This window comes from Lemur catta, chromosome 4, assembly GCF_020740605.2.
Source record: "Lemur catta isolate mLemCat1 chromosome 4, mLemCat1.pri, whole genome shotgun sequence".
Lineage (NCBI taxonomy): Eukaryota > Metazoa > Chordata > Mammalia > Primates > Lemuridae > Lemur > Lemur catta.
In genome coordinates this window covers 106,466,621-106,491,440 of record NC_059131.1, presented here as the reverse complement: position 1 = coordinate 106,491,440, position 24,820 = coordinate 106,466,621, and the positions used below count along the sequence as shown (strand labels likewise).

The 24,820-nt window shown below is 35.5% G+C and overlaps 1 protein-coding gene across 3 annotated transcripts in view; it reads right to left on the bottom strand.

Annotated features, from left to right (window-relative positions):
* KLHL5 (kelch like family member 5) overlaps nucleotides 1-24,820 on the bottom strand; it is a 70,034-nt gene that overhangs the window by 33,928 nt on the left and 11,286 nt on the right. The window contains exons 1-4 of one of the 3 annotated variants that reach the window (XM_045550531.1): nucleotides 17,886-18,693; nucleotides 3,668-3,850; nucleotides 1,026-1,162; nucleotides 276-472 (exon numbers count right to left, since the gene is read on the bottom strand). In XM_045550531.1, the coding sequence (XP_045406487.1) occupies nucleotides 276-472; nucleotides 1,026-1,162; nucleotides 3,668-3,850; nucleotides 17,886-18,406 (1,038 nt within the window). In that variant the 5' untranslated portion in view covers nucleotides 18,407-18,693. Of the gene's footprint in view, nucleotides 1-275; nucleotides 473-1,025; nucleotides 1,163-3,667; nucleotides 3,851-13,926; nucleotides 14,097-17,885; nucleotides 18,694-24,820 lie in introns of those variants that run through there. The other 2 variants (XM_045550533.1, XM_045550534.1) reach the window with 2 other exon arrangements.

Genomic DNA, 24,820 nt, shown 5'->3' with positions numbered 1-24,820 from the left:
GCAGCAGATCTGAAAACCTGAAATGGTACAGTTCTGGGCCACTGTTCTGCTTCCTAATGACTGTAATAACTTAGGGCTTGACTCACATATCCAGGAGAAGTATTACTTGGAGTTTTCCCCTCATAACTCAATGAAAATGTGACACACTAGGCAGTGAACTTGAACCTCAAGACATGCGGCAGAGCCATGGGAGAACAGCAACATGGAGATAAGCCTGCAGCAATGAGGAATGAGGCAGAGAGGATGTGCTTTCCTGCTTTTCAAATAATACCTACCATAGTGTAATTGTGAGCCACTTTATGCAAATCTGTACAACCTTGGGCGTCAGCAAAAGAGCGGATTCCCAGACAGTTGGATGGGTGAAGCTGTTTCATTAAAAACTTACAGCATGCTTCCACAACCTGCGAAAGCTGAAGAAGGCAAGCTGTAGATAACAGGCACTCAATATTATCTTCTTTTAATTCAAGGCGGCCTTCATGATAAAAAGAAATTCCATTAGCTATGGAACTACATTAATCCTATTTTATAAAATAACTGATGTTAACAGTAATATTTCTAAGTAAGAGCTCATTACATGTATTACAGACCTAGATGGTTTAAGACATTCAAACAAGAAAAAACAAGTATTAAATGTGGAAAAAATTTATTATCTCTTTGCAGTCTCCACTAAAATAAAAAACTGTAAAATAATGGCTTATTTTCAGAAATTATGTGTTAATTAGTAATTTACATGTACTATATATACTTGTATAATTTTCAAATTTTAAATGTAAAACTTTGACAATACATAATTCATCTAATTATTACATTAATATTTTAAAATACCATTCAAGAGCTTAATTATGATAATCATTTTTAAGGTTTTAATATGGAGATTTTAACCTATACAGGTATCACCAGAGGTGGTGACAGCAACAGCAGAATTAACTGTTAACTATGGCATGATTTATTAGAAGCAGAAATCTGAAATCTAATAACATAATATAAATCTAAGAGGTTTTAATTTGCATTTTCAGGCTTATTACCTGTATATGCATACTGAATCAAGGACCATAATGAATTCGGTTCTACACCTTCCATTTTTATTTCTTCTTGTCTTGCTTCTCTGACATCATTAGTAAACATGGCAGCAAAATAATCTGACACAGAGGAGAGCACCAATCTGAGAACACAGTAGGAAAAAGAATCAATGACCACATTAAAGTTCGTGTTATTAATAAATGCTGCTGTTTCTTCTTTTTTTTTTTTTAAATTCCTTACCCATGGAAAGTGCATGGTACTGGAAATTCATCTTAAGTTTGACAAATTGCTTTATGGTCTACTTCTTTCCTTTGAATAATAAATTACCATTCCTGAAAATTTTCTGCTGAGGTAAATGGTTTACCTGTTTGCTACTCAAATATTGCTTTATAACATCCAGAAGACAAGCTACAAGCCCATAGCATTAAATCAACTATATACAAAAAGGAAAAAATATAAAGGTTATTTTCTGTTTATCATTTTTGAAAATAACCTAAGGTATTTTTAAAAAATTTAATCATAGGAGTAGTAAATACATGAGAGACATTTGAGATTGTTTCAGCAAGTTATTTTTAACTTTATGATAATTTTTATTATTATATTATTTTTGTATTTTATTATATATTTGTTATAGCACCCTAAAACTACAATATTTTGCTATAATATGTATCATGTCTCTTCAGATTTTTGATAGTCACATAAAAATAAATTTAAGTTATAATATATATATATTTGAAACATACATGTGTTCACTTGATAATACCTTGAAGATATTTCCATGTCAGCATACTTATGTAGATTTACTTTATTCATTTTTTAAAGAAATAAAAATTATAATACAGATAACAATGAAGCTCCCTTTGTGTCCTTCTCTAATTCCATTCTCCTCCCCTCCCAGGAATAGCATTGCTCAGTCATAGATTTGCCAAATTGCTCTCCAAAGTCCTGTACTAATTTAGACCCTCACAATAGTGTCAGATGTTAAAATTTTGGGCCATCTGCAGTGTTAAATAGTATCTCATTGTTTTAATTTTTATTCATCTGATTGTTAGTGAATTTTTTCAAGTGTTTACTGGCCATTCAGATTCCTTCTTCGGAGAATTGTCTATTTATTCACTCATTCACATATTCATTCACTGAGCAAATACTGACATGTGCCCAGTAAGTGCTGGCACTGTTCCAGACACTTGAGATATATCAGGGTACAAAGCAGACAAAAGGCCCCTTCTCTCATGGAGTTTTACATTTAGAGGGTAGGAAGACAAAGAGTGAACAGTAGAAGTAAATTCTGTAGTAAATAAAAGGTGGTAAGTGCTATGGGGGAAAAAGTAGGGTAAAGGCAAATGGGGAAAGGGTGGTGAGTTTAAGCAGGTTGTCTCTTTGGAAGGTGACATTTGGGCAAAGATTTGAAGGAGATGCAAGGTTTGTTTAGTCATGCAGCTATCTGGGAATAGCTTTGGGGCAGGAGTAGCTGGTGCAGAAGCCCAAATGCAAGGGCAGCATGCCTGGCACATACTAGGAACTACAAGAGAAAGTGGGTGGCTTCTGCAGAGTGAGCAAGGAGAGCTGTTCTGTTCTCTAGGACAGAATGCCAGGCTGATCGTACCGGCTGCTGCACATACTTTGGTTTTCGCACACAGTGACACGAGGTGTCACTGGAGAGTTTGATCAGAGGAGCGACTGAATCTGAGTTCCTTTTTAAAGGATCACTCAGGTCTCTGTGTTAAAAACAGAATGTAGGCGAAGAGTAGATGCAGGGAGACCAGTCAGGAGGCTTTTGCATTAGTGATCTAAGAGAGATGGTGATGGCAGGTAAGGTAATGAGTTCAGTTTTGGAAATACAGAGTTTGAGATGCCTCTATGAAATTCAGGTTGAAATATCTTTTCTAACAAACCCATGCTCATAACATGGACTTTGGATCACAGTATATAGCAGTATCTCAATAAATGTATGCTAACTGAGTCACTGAAAACAGTAAGACCAAGCCCATTCTTGATGATTTTACTCACACTTTGGAGGGTTTAAAAAAAAAAAAAAATCTTTGGGATGAGTGTTAATTAGTTTTGAAGGGCATAAAAAAACCTTTGAGAATCACAGTGGTGATTAACAATGAACAATTGAATATAGAATTATCAGAAGAAAATGAATTATTCTTTATTAAGAAGCTCTTTTCTTTTTCTTACTTCAAGAAATAACACATCATTTGTGACAAAGGCTTTTTTTCCCCAGCACTGCTTTTTATACTTCCTGGAGATCAGCAAACAGAAGTTGGGATAGATGTGGCTATTTCAAAATTCTTAAGACTTTTTGCTACTCCATTTCACCAGCCTTTTTTGCTTCAACATACCCTAGTATTTACTAGGTAGAACATGGTATGAAAGCTGCTTGTGGTAGCTAAAATCTATACCAAACAATACTGACTTACCTGAGGCTCAGGTGTTTTGTTTTTGTGCTTCTACAGAGGGAAAATTGACCTTTTAGGTTTATTTAATGTGAAATAATTTCAGATGCACTGTTTTTTGGTGGAAATCCCATGAAATATACCCCTTCCCCCAAACATAATAAATTACAGTAAGTTATCTCAACATACGTAACTAAATTATCAAAGAACTATTTCATACACATAGACATGTTGAAAACAGCTACCTGTGAGCTGGAATTCTTCGATCACCAGCAACTAAAATTACATCACACAACTGTTTATGTCTCAAATAGTTTTCCATTTTTTTAAATGTTTGCTCAGCATGATTAAGGGCTTGGAAAAATTCATCTGATGAACATGGCTCCATAGTATGGCAGGATGACAATGTCTGGCTACTATTGGAAGTCCTGAAAAGAAAGAAAACATACATTTTGAATTATCCCTATCGCTTTAAAAAGATCTTTCCTATTACGTCCTATTAAAGCCTTCAAATGTAATAGAAGAAATCAATGCTACCAAATCAATATTTACATATAACATTCATCATTTTTGTCTTTTAAAACCAATTATGGTTCAAGTCATACATGTGTCTTGTGAACACTGCAAGTGAATATAACTTCTGTTAGTTAATAGCTACACATATTCTTTGTAGTACCTGTTTTTGAGGTCGTTTCCCTGTTAAACCCAACATCTCTGCTGAAAAAGAGCCCAGCTATATTCATATTGATAACCATATCTCCTAACATATTTAAGGGCATAAGAGATCATTCTATGAATAAAAAGGGAAGGGTTTGGTGTAATTCTTGATGGGATGGGGTATATGCCGTTTCATTCTATTCTCATCTTTGAAGGCAGGAAGGCAATTAAACTATTTTAGAGATATACATCCAAGCCATCATTTACTTAAAAAATGGGCTATGTTCCACAGTTCATTTGTAAAATAGATTGTCATAAAAAGTGTTATAAATATTTTTTTTAATTCTCTGGCCAGTTCTCAAAAGTCTAGGTAACCTATAACTTTTATTACAGGTTAAATCAACTTAATAGCCTAATCCAGGTATCTAAAAAATTATTGGAAATTTCCAGCTTATAACATGAAGTGTATGAGTTCTGTTTTCATCTGATTTACTGATGGAAATTGTGAAAAAGTAAAAAGGTTAGTACTAAGAATGAACTCCAGAGTCCATACCCCTCCCCACCCCCAACCCCCAATCGCCTCTCCAGGATCACTTAGATAAAGTAATCAACATCCATTGGTTATGCAATTAACTACAAAACCACTGACTGTGCCACAATTTAGTTCTCATTTGTCATCACATCTTCTTTTAAGGATATTGTGATTCTGACAAATGTCTGTTGAATCAAGCCTCACTATATTTTAAGAGAATCTTCTTAATATAACTATCTAATAACCTTATCAAAAAAGAAAAAGTCATTGGATCTCTTAAAGTAAAGGGATCTGATATCAAGGAGATTAAATGCCTTGCCGGGAGTCATAGAGGCGGTTCATGGCAGAGATAGGGCTATTGTAGAGACTGCTGTGTGTTTACCAAAACCCCTTCTCCTTATGCCCTGAGACTATAGCTAAACTACACTTCCCAGCTACTCTTGCAATTAGGTGTGATCTTACCATGGAATGTGATATTATACAGCTCACCTTAGTTAAAGTGGCTAAGAACAGGTATGGCTTTCCCACACTCTCTTTCCCCATCTACAGGTTGAATGGAGAAGACTGAGGACTCAGATGAAGAAAGAAGTAAAATACGTAAAAGATCACTCAAGCAAGAACACTCACATGGAACTGAAATTCATCTGTTTTATTCCGACTTCAATCATCCCAGTCCCATGCATTCTCAGTGTCATACAAATAGGGGCACTAACTAAATGCTCTTGGAAGATACTTGTCAATAATGACAACAGAAGTGAATGTAGGTGCTGTACACTATGAATATTACTGGTGTAATGACTTGGAGAATTCAGTATAATATACTCAACTTCACATTTAAGGTCATTATTATAAAAATGTATTGAGTAATGTGTAATTTTATATGTTATTTATATAAATAAATGAGAATTCCAAACTATTTTAAAATCTAGGAGAAAGCATAACATAAGCCAAAAACTAATGGTGAAAAAAACATTTTTCAATAAAGTGAAGATTTACACTGTCAAAATACTGACAAATGATTATAAGAGCATTAGTGATCTAGGGATGAGAGAAAATTACAATGTCTAACTTTTATAAGCCATAAAGTCTTTCAAAGAACAAGGTAAGGTAAATAAATCAAATACTTCTTTCTTAGGTTCCTATATTTTACATCACATTTTTAATACTTCATATTAAATTATCATTAATGACTAGTGAGTTAATTGAATGTTTTTGAGTGATGAATTGCCATCATCTAAACATAAATGCTAATCCATGTTAAATTTGTTTTACATTGTTACTACAGGTTACTTTTGATGCTGGTATAAGCCCAATAGGTAGGCCACCTCTTTTCTTGTCAAGAACTTTCAAGGTACTTTGGTTCAGACCATAAAACAAACCAGGACAACCTAGGAAGCATTTCGGCACCTCTGGTCAGGGCCTCATTCCCTGAGACTGATTCACTAGATCTGAGGTGAGGCTTGAACATCGTATTTTTAAAATAATTTTTTTTTTTTTTTTTTGAGACACAGTTTCACTGTGTTGCCCAGGCTAGAGTGAGTGCCATGGCGTCAGCCTAGCTCACAGCAACCTCAAACTCCTGGGCTCAAACGATCCTCCTCCCTCAGCCTCCTGAGTAGCTGGGACTACAGGCATGCGCCACCATGCCTGGCTAATTTTTTCTGTACATATTTTTAGTTGTCCATATAATTTCTTTCTATTTTTAGTAGAGACAGGGTCTCACTCTTGCTCAGGCTGGTCTCGAACTCCTGAGCTCAAATGATCTGCTCGCCTCGGCCTCCCAGATTGCTAGGATTACAGGCGTGAGCCACCGTGCCCAGCCAAAATAATTTTTATTTTTAGCACACTACAATAGATACATGTAACAGAATTCAACTTGTACACCCTAAATCCATTAAAAATTTTTAAAAAGGAAAAAGTTATTTTTAATTGACAAATAATTGTATATATTTAGAGGGTGCAATGTGATGTTTTGATACTTGTACACATTGTGGACTACCCAAATTAGGCTAATTAGCATATCTATCACCTCAAATATTTCTCATTTCTCATTTAAGACTCTCTTTTAGCTATTTGGATACATACATTGTTAACCACAGACACCGTGCAATAGTACACGAAAACTTATTCCTCCTGTGTAACCGTACCTACCGATCCACATCTCTCTCTCTGTCCACCCCCTACCTTCGGTCTTTGGTAAGCACCACTCTACTTTCTACTTCAAAGAGTGTGACTTTTTTTCAGATTTCAAATACAGTATAAGTGAGATCATACCATTGAGCACTGTATTTTTTAAAAGACCTATAGGTGATCCTAACATATATCACAGGCTGAAGACCACTGGTGTATACTTCAGTCAAGAGAGAGATACATTACAAAAATGAGCATGTGATGGACTTACAGTTCAAAACATTGATTTACACAATAGATACTTCACTTCAAATATATGTAAACTGAATTTCTTTGAATAAACTATTTTAAATGAACTATTAGAACTCAATGGAATTTGTTATTTTCAAAATGAGCATAAAAGTAAAACATCAAAATTGTTTCAACAGCTAGGCATAGTGGCTCATGCCTGTAATCCCAGCACTTTCGGAAGCTGAGGCAGAAGGATCACAAGGCCAGGAGTTCGAGACCAGCCTGGGCAACATAGCAAGCCCTCTCTACCAAAAAAAGAAAAAAAATTGTTTATATGGTCGTCCCTAGGTATTCTCAAGGGATGGGTTCCAGGATCCCTGTGGATACCAAAATCCATGGATGCTTAAGTCCTTTACATAAAATGACATAGTACAGTATTTGCATATAACCTATACACGTCCTCCCATGTACTTTAAATCATCTTTAGATTACTTATAAGACCTAACACAATGTAAATGCTATGTAAATAACTGTTTTACTGTACTGTTTTTTATTTGTATTTTTTATTATATTGCTTTTGTTATTTATTTTTGAAATATTTTTGATCTGCAGTTGGTTGAATCTGCAGATGTGGAAGGCCTACTGTATGCATACACATTGACAGAAAATGCTTCTAAAATAACATTTGAAAGTTCTTTATTTGCTTTCAGGTCCTCACTGCCATCACATGTTAAACGAACATGTTATTTTAATGTGACAATTAACTGACTGAGCTTTCTGGGTAATCACTTCTACTGCTCCTTATGAAGGATTAAAAGGAGTGCACAAGCTTCTGATTTGTATCCTACTGAAAAGCATGGCCCTCATTCACAAAAGCAGCATGAAAGAGGAAGGAACAGCAATACTCAATAGACTTGAAGAACTGCAAAGCTTTCTACCAATTCTTGTTTTTCTTTTTGTTTAAAACACTAGGCACACTGTACATACACAAGAATTTACTTTAAAGCAAAAGAATTTACTGCACATCCATACAGCTATCGGACCTTAGGCATTAAAGCAGTCATATACAGAGTTTTTATGTCTAGAAGGTATCTATCCAGTAATTTAACTCAACTTCTTTATTTTGCAGAAAATTTGAGGCCCCAAATGACCAAAGTGACCAACAAAGACACATTAGGCAGCTGGTTGAAAAGCCAGGATCAGAAGGTATTCAGACTTGGTAAAATCATCCATAAATGGGAACTCTTGTTCATCTTTACACTAAGGCATCAGTGAGCACCAAGGACTCAGGGTATGAAGGGAGAGTGATGGCAGAATGTGAATAAGGACAATTCAACAGGAAAAAAACATTAGAATTAAGGATCTCAGACCAAAGCCCACTGCTGTGTGACTGCTACTTAGCTAGGTATAAGAGAGCAAGAGTTCTTAGGTTTCCATGGGACAGAGATCCCTGGCTAATTAAACTGCTTTTAATACTCTGCCTCTGTGTAATTGACAATATTATTACTTCCTTAACTCTTTCTTTTCCTGTTACTTACTTTAGTTTGGAGGACTGAATTGGAGAGGTATTGGTGAGTGAAGTTTCCAGAGCTGTGCTGTCCAATACAGTAGCCACTAACCCCATGAGACTGTTTTAATTAAATGAAATTTAAAATTCAGTTCTTTAGTTGGACTAGTCATATTTCAAATGTTCTATACTAGTTGGACTAGCGCAGAAAACTCTATCACACAGTGCTGGAGTCCTGCACTGGAGTAGCACAGAGTCCTACAGACCTGGACCTGGGTTCAACTCCCACTCTGTCACTCACTGTGTATCATTCTGGACAAGTCATTTAACTTTTCTAAGCCTTACCTTCTTCAACAGCAAAACAGGAATAAGTAATCTATAGTATTTCCATTTAGGGGATCCCTCATGGGAGGATTATTAAATGAAATAATGTGTGCATAGCCCTAGCAGAGAGAAAGTGCACGATCAAGGTAAGCTACTGTTAGTAGAACCCTGCCTTTCAGTGGCCACTGGCCAATGGGAAGGCCTGCAATCTCAGCCTTTTGTCTTTATACAATGTCATTTGGTTGATTTTTTTTTAAATGACCCCCAGAATTATTAATTTTTGCAACTAAATTTCATACTTTCCATTTAAAATGTCCTTTAGTAAACCCAGTAGACAGCCTAACCAATACAGGCATCTGGGAATAGGCCATTTCTAGAGCATTTAAAATATATTTCCCTCTGATGTCTTCTTCATCTTTTACTTAATAGCAGAGGAAATACATCTAACACCTCTGCTTAGTTTTATTTATGTATTACTGAGATAGCAAATCCTATCTCAAAGAATTACATGAGATCATTCAAATCTTTTATAATAGTCTTTCATTATAATGAACTATACATTGCTGAATATTCCAAGGCTACAGGGAAACATTTAATTTGTAGCTTATGTCTCTCTTTGCAGCAGGTAATGAATTTGAAAGTCAGAAAAATACCTAAACATAGAAAAAAGAAGCAAGTATCATACAGAATCAAGTCACCAACCATTTACAGGGTAACTACTAATACGCAGCATTGCACCAGTTAGAAACTATGGGGATGCTAAGAAAGAAGATTCCTTAGTGAAGGGGATTGGAATTTGGAAAGCCAAGTTCATAACTAGAAGAAATGGAAGAGCAATACTGTTTAACCCTTGTAATTCCCCCGATTTCACACGCTTGCTCACATGTATGTGTGTTCACACAACGTGCACCATAACCAATGTACCTTCTTATTATTAACTACTTAACATTTCTTTACTTTTATCACCAGAATTTGCAGTAGGGTTTCTTAATGGAGTAATTTTAAAACAAGTTTTTAAAATTACTTCACGAGAATTATACTTCATATGATTTTGATTAGGAAAAAAACTGCTTTGGAACTCTAAATGGTCTGTTTGGCTCACTCTTTAGGTGAGTGATTTACTCCTAGCCACCTGTGTCATAGCTTGTGGCACTCAGAAGTCATGCCTTTGCAAAAGTGCAATTACTATCTCATGAATCTTTCGGCATCTTTTACATATATTCAAACTACAAATTGCTTAGTAAAGGCTAGCAGTCTCTAAATGTTTTGATGCATACCCTTTTCAGTATGATTTTAAGCATGTGCCCACATATACAGATATTTATTACTTTATGAAAGATAAACAGATACCATTGTACAATTATTATGTGTAAAATACAAAAATAGAGATTTAAAAGACAGAATATAAACAGAAGTTCTAATATATATGTTTTTAACCGTTACTCCAATCAATCACCTTGTGCACCCCCAATTGGAGTGCAATTGCTATTGCAACATAGAGAAGGGAGAGATTAGTTAAGGCCAGTGTTTGGAAAGGCAACAAGTAGCAGGTGAGATCTGAAATGTATCTTAGAGTTTAGTTGGGTGAGGAAGGAGTTAGTCCTCTTTGAGGAGAGGGCAAGGCAACTGTCTGAAGAGAAATGGTTAAGAGTTAAGGAAAAAGGATATCTTCACCCCTCCCCTTTGCAAGACAAATATATTTCGATTTGGGAATGTATAGTTTTTCCCCCTGGCATAGGGGCTAGAGTATCTGTGATGAAGAAAGTTAAATGCTGTGTGTAAGAATTGAATTACTTAAATAATAACCAGTGTGAAGGGGAAGGGCCAGCGGGCACTCTTATATAATGCTGGTGAGAATTAAAACAGAAATCTTCCTGAAATGACTTTGAGAATACAAATCAAAAACCCTGAAAATGTGTACATTCCTGGGATTTTGTCCAGAGGAAATAATCATCTGTATGTATAGAGGTCCAGCTACAGGGACGATTTATCACAGATTGCTTGTAGTATGAAAGTACTGGAAACTATCTAAATTTTTTAGAAATAGAATATTGGTTAAATAAAGAAATATTCATCCGTGGAAGAACGGTGCAGTCCTTTGAAAAGATATAGGAGAATATTTAATGACATGGAAAGCTGACCTTGTTTTTGCCTAGCTAGGATTCCCTCTTATAGTATCTCTACCTTTTGGGAAGCCACACATTCTCCACCTCAGCCCACATGGGTTGGGGAGAGTTAAGCAAGCAACTGAGGCCTGGTCGATAAGAGTATCCTATCTCCAGGCAATTACCATTCCTTTGAGTGCACACACATCCTAACAAGGCCAATCAGAGTCAATTTCACTTTGTTTGTTGGCACTTTGGAAAAAGTCACTTTCTTTCCATTGAGCCTGCTAAGCTGATAAAATGGAAACTAGGAACTGCTAATGGCTTTCTGCTACCCACTGAGAGTCTACCTGAGATAAGACCCTCACAAAGGAAAACAGAATTTAGAAAGGGAAAAAAACAGATTATTGGTATTACTCGAATATCTAGATCCAGCCATGTCTAAAGCTAGGCTCTAACCTTGGACTTTTTATTTACTTATGTGAACCAAAAATTTCTAGTTTTTGCTTAAGTCAGTTTGATTTAGGGCTTCTGTCTTTTGCAAACAAAAGAGTCCTAATTTTAAAATTTATATTAGGATAAAAAAGCAGGCTACAAAAAGTATGTACAATGAGATTGAGATTTTTATTTTAAAAACACATATTACTACTATACATGTATAGGAAATACCTGTACCAGAAGAGCACTTCCCCAAATTAACAGTTGTCGTTTTAGCATGGCTAGGTAATTAGTGACTTTTATTTTTCCATTTTTGTTTATCTCTATTTTCTGGTGGCTCTATGATAAAAAATACATTATGTACTATGGAAAAAACTCATTTAAAAAATGAGATCCAAAAAATGCTAAAGAGTTCTATTCAGCTGTCTTTACTTCTTGCAAACCTGTTGATTGTCACCCCAAAACCACTCTTTACTTCTCCCACAATAAATCAGTTTTAGCTGGAGACATGTCTACCCAGGTAGAGACTACATTTCTGAGCCTCTCTTGTAACTCATTGTGCCCGTGTGACTAAGTTTTCAATAATGGAACATGGCAGAACTGATATGTGCAACTTTTGTCACTTGCTTAATGTCCTCTCTTTCCTCTCTTTGGGCCTTCCCACAGGTTGGAATGTGGAGGTAGAGCGAGCAACTACACCATGCAGAAAGGATAACACATTACTGGATGGAGACACAAGGGAAGGAACCTAGGTCTCTGAATGAACTTGTGAAGCAGAGCTACCTATATGCCCAGGGCCATTTGCCCACCTGTCAGGTGACAGAGACATAAACTTTGATCGTATTTGATCACTGTGTTTCTGAATCTCTCTGTGATCAGATTCATAGGCTAACATCATCTTAGTCTATGCCCTATTAATATACTTCCTAAAGTTAAACAATCAAATTGTATAGCTTTGTCTATGCGGTGTGTGAGCATGCCATTGTTTTCATGCCTAATACTTTTGACTTTAAAAACTTAAAACTTCACTAATTCAGTTCCAAGTGGAATCCAAGTCAAATAAAATGTGAGCAATAAATGGCATAAACATAGGCTCTTTTGCTTTAAAAATTTGGAATTAAAAAGGCCAATTGTGCAACTATGGTGCCTTATCTATCCTTTTCATAAGCTGACTCTTCAGCTTTCCCAGCAATTCTGGCAACTAATATGATTTCAATAAATTCCCATTCTGTTTAAATCATCCAGTCAACTTCAGTTGCTTAGGCCGGGCGCAGTGGCTCATGCCTGTAATCGTAGCACTTTGGGAGGCAAAGGCAGGAGGATCGCTTGAGGTTAGGAATTTGACATCAGCCTGAGCAAGAGCGAGACCCCATCTCTACTGATAGAAAAAAAATTAGCCGGGCATGGTGGCACATGCCTGTAGTCCCAGTTACTCAGGAGGCTGAGGCAAGAGGATCACTTGAGCCCAGGAGTTTGAGGTTGCTGTGAGCTAGAATGATGCCATGGCACTCAAGCATGGGCAACAAAGCATGACTCTGTCTCAAAAAAAAAAAAAAAAAATTGAGTTGCTTAAAACTGAGAACTGTGATTGATACAGCATACAGATAGGCTTCAGAGGGTTCATGAACTCTTTGAACTGTATATGAGATACTTAATACACACACACACATACACACACAAGTGTTTTCTGGGGAGAGGTTACATAGCTTATGTCAGGGCCTCAAGGGAGTCCATGATATAATGTGGGGATGTGAGTTTGAGGGGGAACAGTGAAATATATCCTTCAAAGATACAAGTACATTATAGTTGAACTTCTTTGCCACCTCTGGAAATAATTTTTTTTTAATGTGGAAACGCAGAGGATTTTAATTTAAAACTGAACCAGAATTAATGGACTGGATCAACCAATGAGATCCAGAGACAATATAAAGAAAGCCAAGAAAAAGAAGACTGCCCTTGAGGAAATGTGATGTTAGGAAGATAACCCCTTGCTGAGAGAGGAGGAGGATCTTTGCCTTCAGAATGAGTTGAAGAGTAGCCAATCAACTGACCCAGGAATAAAAGAGTTCAGGATATCTGCAGCTGGAACACAGAGTATCAAGCAACCAGTAAGATGGGTCAGAAAGACTGTGGATAAGTAGTAGTGGCTGGGCTAAGAGATCATACTTGTACCCCAGCCAGGCTTGGCATTCTCAAGATCCAGGAGAGCAGAACTAACTGGGGAAAAAAGGTGAAGCTGCTTAGAATGAATAATTAGCTATATTTTAATCCAGTTGAAATTGGTCATTAAATAAAAATCATAGAGAACTTCCTACTGAAATGTAGGCAGTACAGTACAGTGTTTCCTTAAGAGCATGAAATCTACATCTTAATTGTTTGGGTTCAAAACACAGTTATTTCCAAGTGATCAAGGTCAACATCAACAGTGATAAGTCAGGTTAATAGCATGTACCTTTGAGACAATGTGATGAAAATGTCACTTTATTTTTGTGGTATTCCTCCCCAAAACCCATAACCTCGGTCTAATTATGAGAAAAACATCAGACAAATTACAATTGAGTAAGACATTCTACAAAATACCTGACCAGTACTCCCAAAACTGCCAAGGTCATCAAAACCAAGGAAAGTCTGAGAAACCTGTCATAGCCAAGAGGAGCCTAAGGAGACATGATGACTTAATGTAATGTGATATCTTGGATAGGATCCTGAAACAGAAAAAGGACATTAGGTAACAAACTAAGAAAATCTGAATAAAGTATGGGCTTTAATTAACAATAATGTATCAACATTGGTTCATTGATAATAATCAATACACCACATTAATGTAAGATATAAATAATAGGGGAAACCGGCTGTGGGGTATATAACAACTCACTCTACCATCTTTGCAATTTTCCTGTAAATCTAAAACTGTTCTTAAAAAAAATTATAGTTTCTCTTTAGAAGTGTAGCTATTTTACTTACTAACTTGAGCAAGTTAGTCTTTCTGTACCTCATTTGTCCCAGGAATTAGAATTAGGTTAGGTTGTAATAGTAGCAACCTAACTCAAAAGTCTGTCGTGAAGACTGAGTTAATACAGTGAAGTGCTCAGGACAAGGCCTCCCAGGAAGCACCCAGTGAGTGACAGCTACGATCATTTCTCAGTGCAGATGCTCCTCGCTTGGTGATGGAGTTATAGCTGCGTAAGCCCGACCTCAGCTGCAAATGCACTTTCAACTTAGGATGTTTTCAACTTACCAGGGGGTTTATCAGGACACAACCCAATTGCAAGTCAAGGAGAACTGAATATACACATCACTTTCACATCATTGTAAAGTTGAAAAATTATAAGTAAAACCATCCTAAGTTGGCAATCCTGGAACAGATTCAGTCTGTAACGTGCAGTAAAATTTTACGCAAAATGACTAAAAAATAGTCCAATATAGGAAGTATTAAACTCTACCTTTATAAACAAAATTTGAAATAATGGAATTTCCTCATTTAAAAATATGTCAAAAATTTCATAATTTCAAGGTAGGTAAAACAAGGGAAGTATAAACTGCATTTGTACTATGGTCACAGTGGTGACCACCATATAAACCTCGCTAGCCCTGGCAAAAATTCATCCTGAGTTAAGGTCTTAGGAACCTATTGCTCACATAAAAGGTGACAACTCTGTTACTTTAGGTCTAAAATTCCTCATGGTATATGAAAACAAAGTTTGTATTTTAATACCAAAGTAATGACTTAAACGGCTGTCATGGAGAAAAGGTGGCTAGGCTACAGACCCACGATCAAAGTTAAAAAGTGGGAAACTCTTAAATCACTTAGGTGGGTGGCAGCAGAAATTCCCAGAAGTCTCCAGCTCAGGCAGACATCTCTCCATGCTAGGATACAATTGATAAAACATGTTACCAACATATGCTGCATCTTAATTTCTGCTTTAAATTGTCCAGATCCACTGTGGCTGATGTGATTCTGAGCATGTAAAACCCTCAGCTGTTTTTTTCTAATAACTCAAATTTTCAGTTTAAGTTCTGAGATCTATGTAAATATTATGACTATTTAAATAAGAAATTAGTATAGCGTGTGTATTTTTCCATTATGTCTCTAATATTTTAAAATATCAATCTATAGTATGCTCAAAATGCTTACTATATATTTCATTATTTGCAAATGTTATCTAGGAAAAAGAGGTGTTCCCAAGTTATATACAAAATTTTGATGAATGTCAGTGTAACTTGACATTAATGGTGACAGGCTCTGACTTGCTTACAGAAGAAGGGCAGCCATTTAGAGAAGTCTGACCGCTCACTTAATCGAAAAGCTGAGAGCAAATAAATGTATGCTTATGATAAAGGTCACAGACTCAGCCAGAGGACTGAAGGAAGATGTAAGAATTAGATATATTTAATCTAGAAAAAAATGGAGAAGTAAATGTAAACACACAAAAGGGCGTTTCTAATCTATAATGTTTGTTTCTTTCCTTTTTTGTAATAAGATGTTAAGATTAAAGTTTCAAGCCACCAGGAATATTAAATGGCTTTGATATATTTCCCCTCATATCTAAAAATCAGATATTTTCTTACAGTGCATTTTATTTTTGAAATAATATTTTAGGAATAGTTTGGTTACTGAAGATGTAAACTGTCAACTCCCATCTTATTTTGATGAGTCTTCTTCATTAGCATTTTTAAAACCATATCTATTTTAGATTTTTAAAAATATCATTTTATTTTCTATCTCCTATAAATAAAAAATGTCAATTTTATATTCTTGAAGAATGTGTATAGCAATCTCTCAGTCAAAAAAAAGATATCTTTTTCTTTTATAATGAATATCCCACCAAGATAACATTTTTAGTATGCATATTAAAGAATGGATTAATTTTATTTCAGGAGTGAATACTTACACAAACTACCTTTGTTGTAAGGAGGTAAATTATAGTGACCAATGTGTATGTGATCTTTCCAAGATTATACCTGTATCAGAATTTTATGCTTACATTATAATCTCTCCAGGTAGTAGATACAAGTTAAGAGTTTTGTATGTTAGTTATGTTGATAAGTAAATGTTTTATTTGTTCTAATTTTGTTAAAATATTCTTGAAATATTGTATTGATTTTCAAATTTTTGGTTTTCCTCAAAAATGTTAAACCATGAACCTTTTACTATATAAATTATTCTCTTTATGGCAACCAATCTCCAAAGAAAATACAAAACAATGAAACCACATTAGCTCAATCATTCTCCATATTAAAATTACTAGGAGCTCCTATTCCCTTAAGATAGTGCCAAGTCATGAACTAATTTAAAAATTTTTTAATTAAATACACTATTTAGCTATATAAAGATATTCCCCTCTGTCCGTTACACAAATGATTACAGATGACTGGTCTATATTTTTTATCATTCCAATACCAGAGTTCAGAATTCCATGTTCTGAAGGTTAGAAGGTGGTAAATGTCCTCAAGTAAGAGATACTTGAATATATGAATTCATTTTGTCTCAATCCATACGATGCCTACATCATTAACCACCTTACAAATTACAAGTGTGAAACCTGCACAGAAATTTTAAAAGAAAAATACAGTAATCAAACCAGACAAATGATAAGCTATTTGTGCCTTTAAATATTTAGAAATATTTGCAAGTGAAGATGAATCAGAAAGATGACTTTCATGTTCTAACTTGTTACATAATATGTTATTGTAGTTTAAGCTGATTAATAAAAAAATCCATTTCAAAGACCAAGCCAGGTTCCAAGGATAAAGACTGATAAAGTCATTATGAAATTACCATTTTTTAAATTTTCCTTCTTTTAACTCATTTCTCCTTCTTCTTGCCCCCTTTTCACCAGTTGACCACATCTAGCCCCTCTACATTCCCTTAAACTCTCCTGAAACAATGTCTTTCATTTCCCTAAATAACACAAATTTCAGTGAAAGTGAAGGTAATAGGAATTAGAGCTGTCATCTTAGAAAGAGACATGTTACTTAGTATTCTCTGTATTAGTCTGGAGAGCTGCAACATAGATAAGACAAAGAGAAATAACCATAAGAAAAATATTATTGACAACTACAATGGTGTCAAAAAATTGGCAACTACAATGTGAATCTCTTTGTAAAATCTTTCATTTTCATAAAATTAAAAAATGACTCAATAATCTGTTGTAAACTAAAATGTCACATGAAATTTTATACTATAGAAACACCTCCCACAGTTTTGCTATGAATACAGAAGGTAAATGAATGAAGGAAACTGCAAGGCAATGATGCATAAAATTGCCACTATATATTATTTTCAAAGCAGAGTCAGATCTGTATATGGAACACAAGGTATTTCAAAATGAATGCTATTGTCCTTGTAATTTTATAGAATATTAGAACAGTTTTTAAAATCCTAGCAAAAGTATCACATGTTCATACCAAGATATTACATACCTGTATATATGGTGATATACGTAGATTTAAAATCATAGATTTTAAATAATACTAAATTATAACATTATAGAGAACATACCCCACGCCCCTTTTCTAACAGTAAGAAAATAATCCACCTGCATGAACTGGAATCAGATTCATTTTCTTCTTCACTAGTGCCATCGTCCACTTCTGGTCTATCCAGCCAGTGTGCACTGCCACAGTCTTCTGCTGTAAACTCAAATGCAGGGACTTCAGAGGTGGATGCCATTGGCCAAGAAGGTGAACTCTGAAAATCCAGTTGGCTGGACCTTCGGTAACCAATTGAAGCCAAAGGCAATTGTAGGCTACATGGATCTAAAAACTTTCTCCCACCGTTTGCTCCAGTCTGTCCTCGCTTCCAAAATTCTCCCTGCTGGCTGTCAACTGTAGAATTAGGAGATGATGCTTGATGGCCAAACCACCTCCATCTGATTTTCAAAATCTGTTTCACATCAAACTCTTTACGAGAACCAGACATCCTCAGAGAAACCAAGTGATCGTCTAGGCAACGGGCAAAAAGCACTGCACACAGATTTGTGCATCCAACCAAGACAAGAGAAGTATATGCCCTGCTGTGCACAACAAAAAGATTTAAAGGCAAATAAATCACATTCATATATATCTCTACATTTACTTTTATGCCAATATATTAAATTTTAAAGAACAAAGGATAATGAATAAAGATGAAAGAAACACGGTGGAACATTCCGTTCAATCAGAGCAAACTCTCCTCCACCTATCCTGAAGCAGCTAGCCCACTTTCCCGGCTTTCCTTTCCCACACTGACCATTAGGTCTCACAAACACTGACAGCATTCATTAAAGTCCTTTCAAATGCAGAACACCACCCCCTTTTCTTAAACCACAAATGACAGAGACAGAAAGCACTATCCCATAGTGGTATCTCAGTCTCTACTGCTTAGTACAATTAACTCTTTTATTGCTGAAACAAGAAACGTATTCCAGAGCGTTTTCCTTTGTACTTAAAATCCACTTTAAAACCAAGATGTTTCTATTTTTAAACTAAGTTCCTAAATGAGGTTTCACAAAATAAGTTTTTTAAAAAGCATTTTTCAATTAGATGAGTTATAGTGGTATTTAAGCTGTGCTGTTTGGATAGGGAATGAGGAAGAAGCAGGGGTGCAAAGGTGGGGCTCCAGATTGTTGCCTTTTACCTCTGCCTTCCCCCTTCAGAAAAAGAATGTATCTAAGTAATATAGTAAGCTCCCAGGTAAGAATTCATCTGAAGAAAGGATAATGAGAAGAATAAAAAGTTTGAAACTACAAAGGATCTAAATATGACAGTACTTACTCTTTTTCAAATAACCTGAAGCCAATATTGCTCTATAATTAGAATTGGGCTGCTTCCATTTAGTATAATATCCAAATTTCTATGACACTACTTAGGAAAAGGAAAGTGTGGCTCAAGGAAGCTACCAAGGACTGGGATTGGACTATGGGTGTACAAGTACCCTAATTGTACTCTTTGTTGTTAGCAAAACAAAACAATGGTCTAACATGGTTGCAGTAAGGCAAATTGATAAAGCAGTTAAAAATCAATCAAATTTTAAAATACTTAGTAGCAGTTATTGTGAGCAATGTACTCTACTAGGCATTGTGGGGGACACAGGAATATATGTATCTTGGTACCTAATCCCCAAAATAATTAAATCTACTTATTGAAAAAAAGAAAAAATATTTAATAAGTTAAAATAAGAAACATTATAATACTGTACTATTAAAATTTTGTGATTTACACATGAAGAATTTGAGTTTTCAGGATGCTCAATATCTACTGATCAAATAATTTCACACAAAAGGCAATGTCTGTATTGACTGACCAAAAAAACAATGCAAACAACAAAAAGAGCTGCTTTGGTAGCTTACAAAAATATTATGAGGCATATATCTTAAGCTCACACAGCTCTTTCGGAGAATAAAAATTATTCAGAGAAGCAAGACTGAGAAACACAAAAAGCTACATACACTTTTGTGCTAAATTATATGGGAAAAACCATAAAAACTATAAGAAAGAGAAAAGAGCTATCAGGATGGGGTGGAGTGGTATGGGCCAGGTTCATTAGGGAGGTGGCTCCTAAGAATAGTATAAGAAGTTGTTTAGGCAGAATGATGATAGATTTATATAAAGTAAGAAAGATATTAATAAAAGCATTCAGTGAGCATATTGACAAGGAAGGAGGGGGAACTATCAGTTTGATCAGCCAGCCAGCCTTACCTAATTAATTTTAAGGAGTAGCTAAAGTTAGATGACTACGATGAGATAAAATGCCTTGTGCACACAGCAATGGCATTATTAAGTGGACTGTTGAACAGGACAATGTTTCAGAAAATTACTCTGGCAGTAGTAGGCAGGATGCATTAGAATGAAATGACACTTTCCCTCACTTTTCGCCTCCTGCCGACGAACACCCTTTGCTGTACCTGTCCAACATTAGACACACCACTTCATCAGTCAGGATGGTCTACATTACGTTGCTCCCTCTTTCATAACACTGTTTGTGCCCCAATTTCTCTGGTTTTAAAATCCTCCTCATCCTTCAAGGTTTAGTTTAGGCACTACCATCCTTATAAATACTTCTTTAATTACCCTAGTCCCATGGTTCTCAACAAGGATAGCACCAACCCCACTGCCCCCAAAGGCTTCTGGAATTTTGGAGGGAGAAGGTGTAGATTTTAGCTGTTATAATGACCACAGGGTACAAGAGGCACTGAGTGGGCAGGGCCAGCGACAGCAAACGTCTTGCAATGCACGGTACAGACACAGAGTGGAAAACAGTCACTGCAGTATCTCATGAGGATCTTGACATTGCTGTTTTTATTCACATCAGTATTTACCAAATATTTATATGTACCACAGAGATAGATGAGTCACAAACAGATCTTGCTTTTATTAATAAAAGTTTTAAACTTATAAGACAGATGAAAAAGTAACTATTACAAAAGAATAAATTTTAATAAATATAATTTTATATGAATAAAATTTTAAGTTGGATTCAATCGATCAATGTGAGAACACTCACCAGAGATTCTACGTACAGTATGTGCTATCCGACAGCTAGAAGTGATTTTAATTGCTTTGTTGTTTGGTTGACTGAAGCCTGAAAGCAACAGTGGCCTTCATTAAAGCCCCCTGAGATGTCAGACATTTCTCAACATAATTCTCTATAAGAAGAAATCTAAAGACTAAAGGAGATGTGAATGTTGAAGTGTTAAATCACGCCTCTACTCCCAAGGGGCCCAAAGACCCTGTCTGCTGAGATATTGAGACATTTGTTGACTATATATCTGTTTAACGTAGCAGCTGTTCTGAGTAGGCTAGCGATGCAGGTGGGAGATGAGCTATTAAAACAGGCTCCCTAATTTTAAAGATCTAGGGGTTGGCAAAGGCCAAGTAGCAGCATTTAACCACCGTCAATCACAGGTTTAGTTACATGCATACATACATATGCATATATATACGAAAACAAAACACCCTTTGTAGCAGTGGACTCATATCCTACACTTTTTCACTGATAGCTTTACTTTTTCTTTCTTTCTCTTTTTTTTTTTTTGAGACAGTCTCACTCTGTTGCCCAGGCTAGAGTGCCGTGGTGTCAGCCTAGCTCACAGCAACCTCAAACTCCTGGGCTTAAGGGGATCCTCCTGCCTCAGCCTCCCGAGTAGCTGGGACTACAGGCATGCGCCACCATGCCCGGCTAATTTTTTCTGTATATATTTTTAGTTGTCCAGCTAATTTCTTTCTTATTTTTTAGTAGAGACGGGGTCTCGCTCTTGCTCAGGCTGGTCTCAAACTCCCAAGCTCAAACAATCCGCCCGCCTCGGCCTCCCAGAGTGCTAGGATTACAGGCGTGAGCCACCATGGCCTGGCGATACCTTTACTTTTTCAATCCTCTTCCCCTTGTTCTCCCCAGGTATTCAATGTTGACAGCAGCCTGTCACACCTTTCTGTATGTTTATAAAATTATACACAAACGTATATACACATATACAGGAGTTTTTGTTAGTGTTCCAAGAGAGATCATATTGTATTCATCGTTTTGGCATTTTGCTTTTCTTTGTCTAATTTTATAAACACATGGAAATATAAACCAATAATCTTTTCAACAGTTACATATTTCAATATTGTAAAACAATTTATTAAACTGTCTCCTTAGGCATTTGGGTTGATATCAGGTTTGTTTTTCGCAATTAAAATAACATTGTGATAAACATCCTTGTGAAGTTTGTATGTCTACGGAATTTATTCCCAGAAGTGGAATTTCTGAGTTGATGGTCTGTATATTATAAATTTGAATAGTTTACTTTCACATTTTCAAAGGTAAAGTGATTGTATCCTTCTCATTTATTTTCATAGGCCCAAGTTAACAATGAATATTACAATTCTTTTAACTTCAGAGGACTATTGAGCATATTTTCATAGGTTTATTGGCCATTTTGTCTTCTAGTTTTCTGAGCTACCTACTTGTATTATTTGACTATTTTTCTCTTGGGCTATTTGTCTTTTCCTTATCACCAAGTGGAAGCTCTTTGTATATTATAGATACTAACTCTTTGTCATGTTTTGGAATTTTTTAAAATCTATTTTCCACATGGATAGCAACTAAAGCCTGTGCTTTTAAGAAACTTAAAAAAAAAAAGTCTGACACACACCAGGAAAGTATGCACATCACAAGTGGAGAGCTCAGTGAATCATCACAGTGTGAAGCCAACCATGTAATCTCCAACCCAAGTCCAGAAACAGAACAATTACCAGCACTGAAGAAGTCTTCCTCATGCCTGGTGTGGTCTCTCACACCTATAATCCCAGTAGTTTGGAAGCCAAGGTGGGAGGATTGCTTGAAGTCAAGGAGTTTGAGATCAGCCTGGGCAACATAGTGAGACCCTATTTCTATAAAAAAATGTTTTAAATTAGCCAGGCATAATGGCATGTGCCTGTAGTCCTAGCTATTCAGGAGGCTGAGGCAGGAGGATCACCTGAGGCCAGGTGTTCAAGGTTGCAATGAGCTATGATCTCGCCACTGAACTCCAGCCTGGGTGACAGAGCAAGACCCTGTCTCAAAACAAACAAACCCCCCCCCCCAAAAAATAAAAACTAAAAAACAACAACAAAAAGAAGTCTTCCTCATGCCTCTTCCCAAAGGTAGCCACTATTCTTAGCATAAATTAATTTTATCTGCTTTTGAACTTCATATAAACGTATTCTTTTGTTCAGCATTGTTTTGAAGTTAATCTGTTATAGCAACTGATGGTTGGTTTTTATGGCTATATAGTATTCCATTGCATAAATATGTGACTATCCAAATCCATTCTAGTGCTGACAGACATATGAGTTGTTTCTACTTTTTGATTTTTGCAAATAATGCTTCTATAAACATATTTGCACATGTTATTTGGTGCATATGTATATGCACTACAGTTGTTTGTATGTATCCAGAAGTAAAACTGCTAGATCATAAGCTATACAGGTGTTCATCTGTGATTGCTGTTGCCAACTTATACTCCTATAAGCAGCATATGAGAATTCCTAGTACTACACATCCCAGCTAACACTTGTATTGCCCTCTTAATTTCAGTCATTTTAATGAATGTAAAGTGGTATCCCATTTGGTTTTCCTTTACATTTTCTTAATTATTAATGTGGTCGAGTAACTTTTCATGTTTATTGTCATTTGGGTATCCTCTGTGAAAGGGTTGTTTAGGTCTCTTGCTGGTTTTTTCTATTAAGTTGTCTATCTTCTTGGTTTGTAGGAGTTCTCATATTTCTGATATTTTCTTCATGAAAAATATGTAGTAAGCTTAAGCATTAATGCTTTCCCGGCACAAAATTCAGCATTTAAATAGCACTTTTTCTTCTGCTCCATCAACTTTTGTCAAACAATATAAAATTGTTTCCCCCAAAAACTTATCCAGCTCTGATGAGAATTACTTTCTGGGGCAATTATTTACGAAAGACCAATACTTATTAAAAATCATTACACTGTTAAATTATCAAAATGGTCTTCACTGACTACTCTATGTAAATTAGATCTTTCATCATTCTCTATCTCCTGGACCTCTTAATTTTTTCACAGAACTTACCACCGCCTGGCATGTTAGATGTTTAATTTGCTTATTGTCTTTATCCTCACTACAAAGTAAGCTCCAGTAGAGCTTTGTTTTGGTTCATCCCTGTAATCCCAGCACTCAGAATAGTACCTGGGAGATGGTAGGTGCTCCACAAACATTTCTCTAATGAATAAACGAGTCCAACAATTGTAAGAGCAGTAATAAAAAGTATATACTTATACTGTATGTTTTTTAAATTATAAAATAAATTACAAACCTAGGGGCCAGGAACTGAAATGTCAGATTATGTAACTGAAAAAAAAAAAAAAAAAAGAACCTAATATTTTTTTAAAAAACAAAAACAATTACCTCTGGTAACAATGTTTTCAATATCTTTTCAACTTAAGAGAAAATTCACAATATGGTATTTTAAAGAATTTATTTTTTCTATTTCATTCTTAAGGCATAAAATTCTCTTACTTTGAAATCCAATGGCTAAATAGCAGATGTCTTTTCAAACTGACATCATGCTTTCTTCAGACGGATTATAAACTTATATTCTGTACCTTTCTTTCATTTTCATAACCTTGTTTTAGTTCGAGTTAAATTTGAGATACAAAGGCTCACACATTATTTAAAACAGATAATATAAGTGTCAACTATGAATACATTTTTCAAAATGTAATTAAGGGACCCACATGCAATTTGTGATTCAAATCTGCTCAAATGTTAGTCTGTGAATTTAAAAGATGACACTATTCAGTATTACAGTAGGAACACTGAAATGTCGTTAAGACAGACTGCAGATGAGCTCACTTCAACACTATGGATTTTAAACCTACAGCTTCATTCAACAATTTAAATCACAGCTCTTTGGTAACTAACTAGCTTATATTGATAATAATCATACCAACCTTTCTTCACATAAAATTTTTTTAGGTAACACTGTTTAGGATTCATCTATT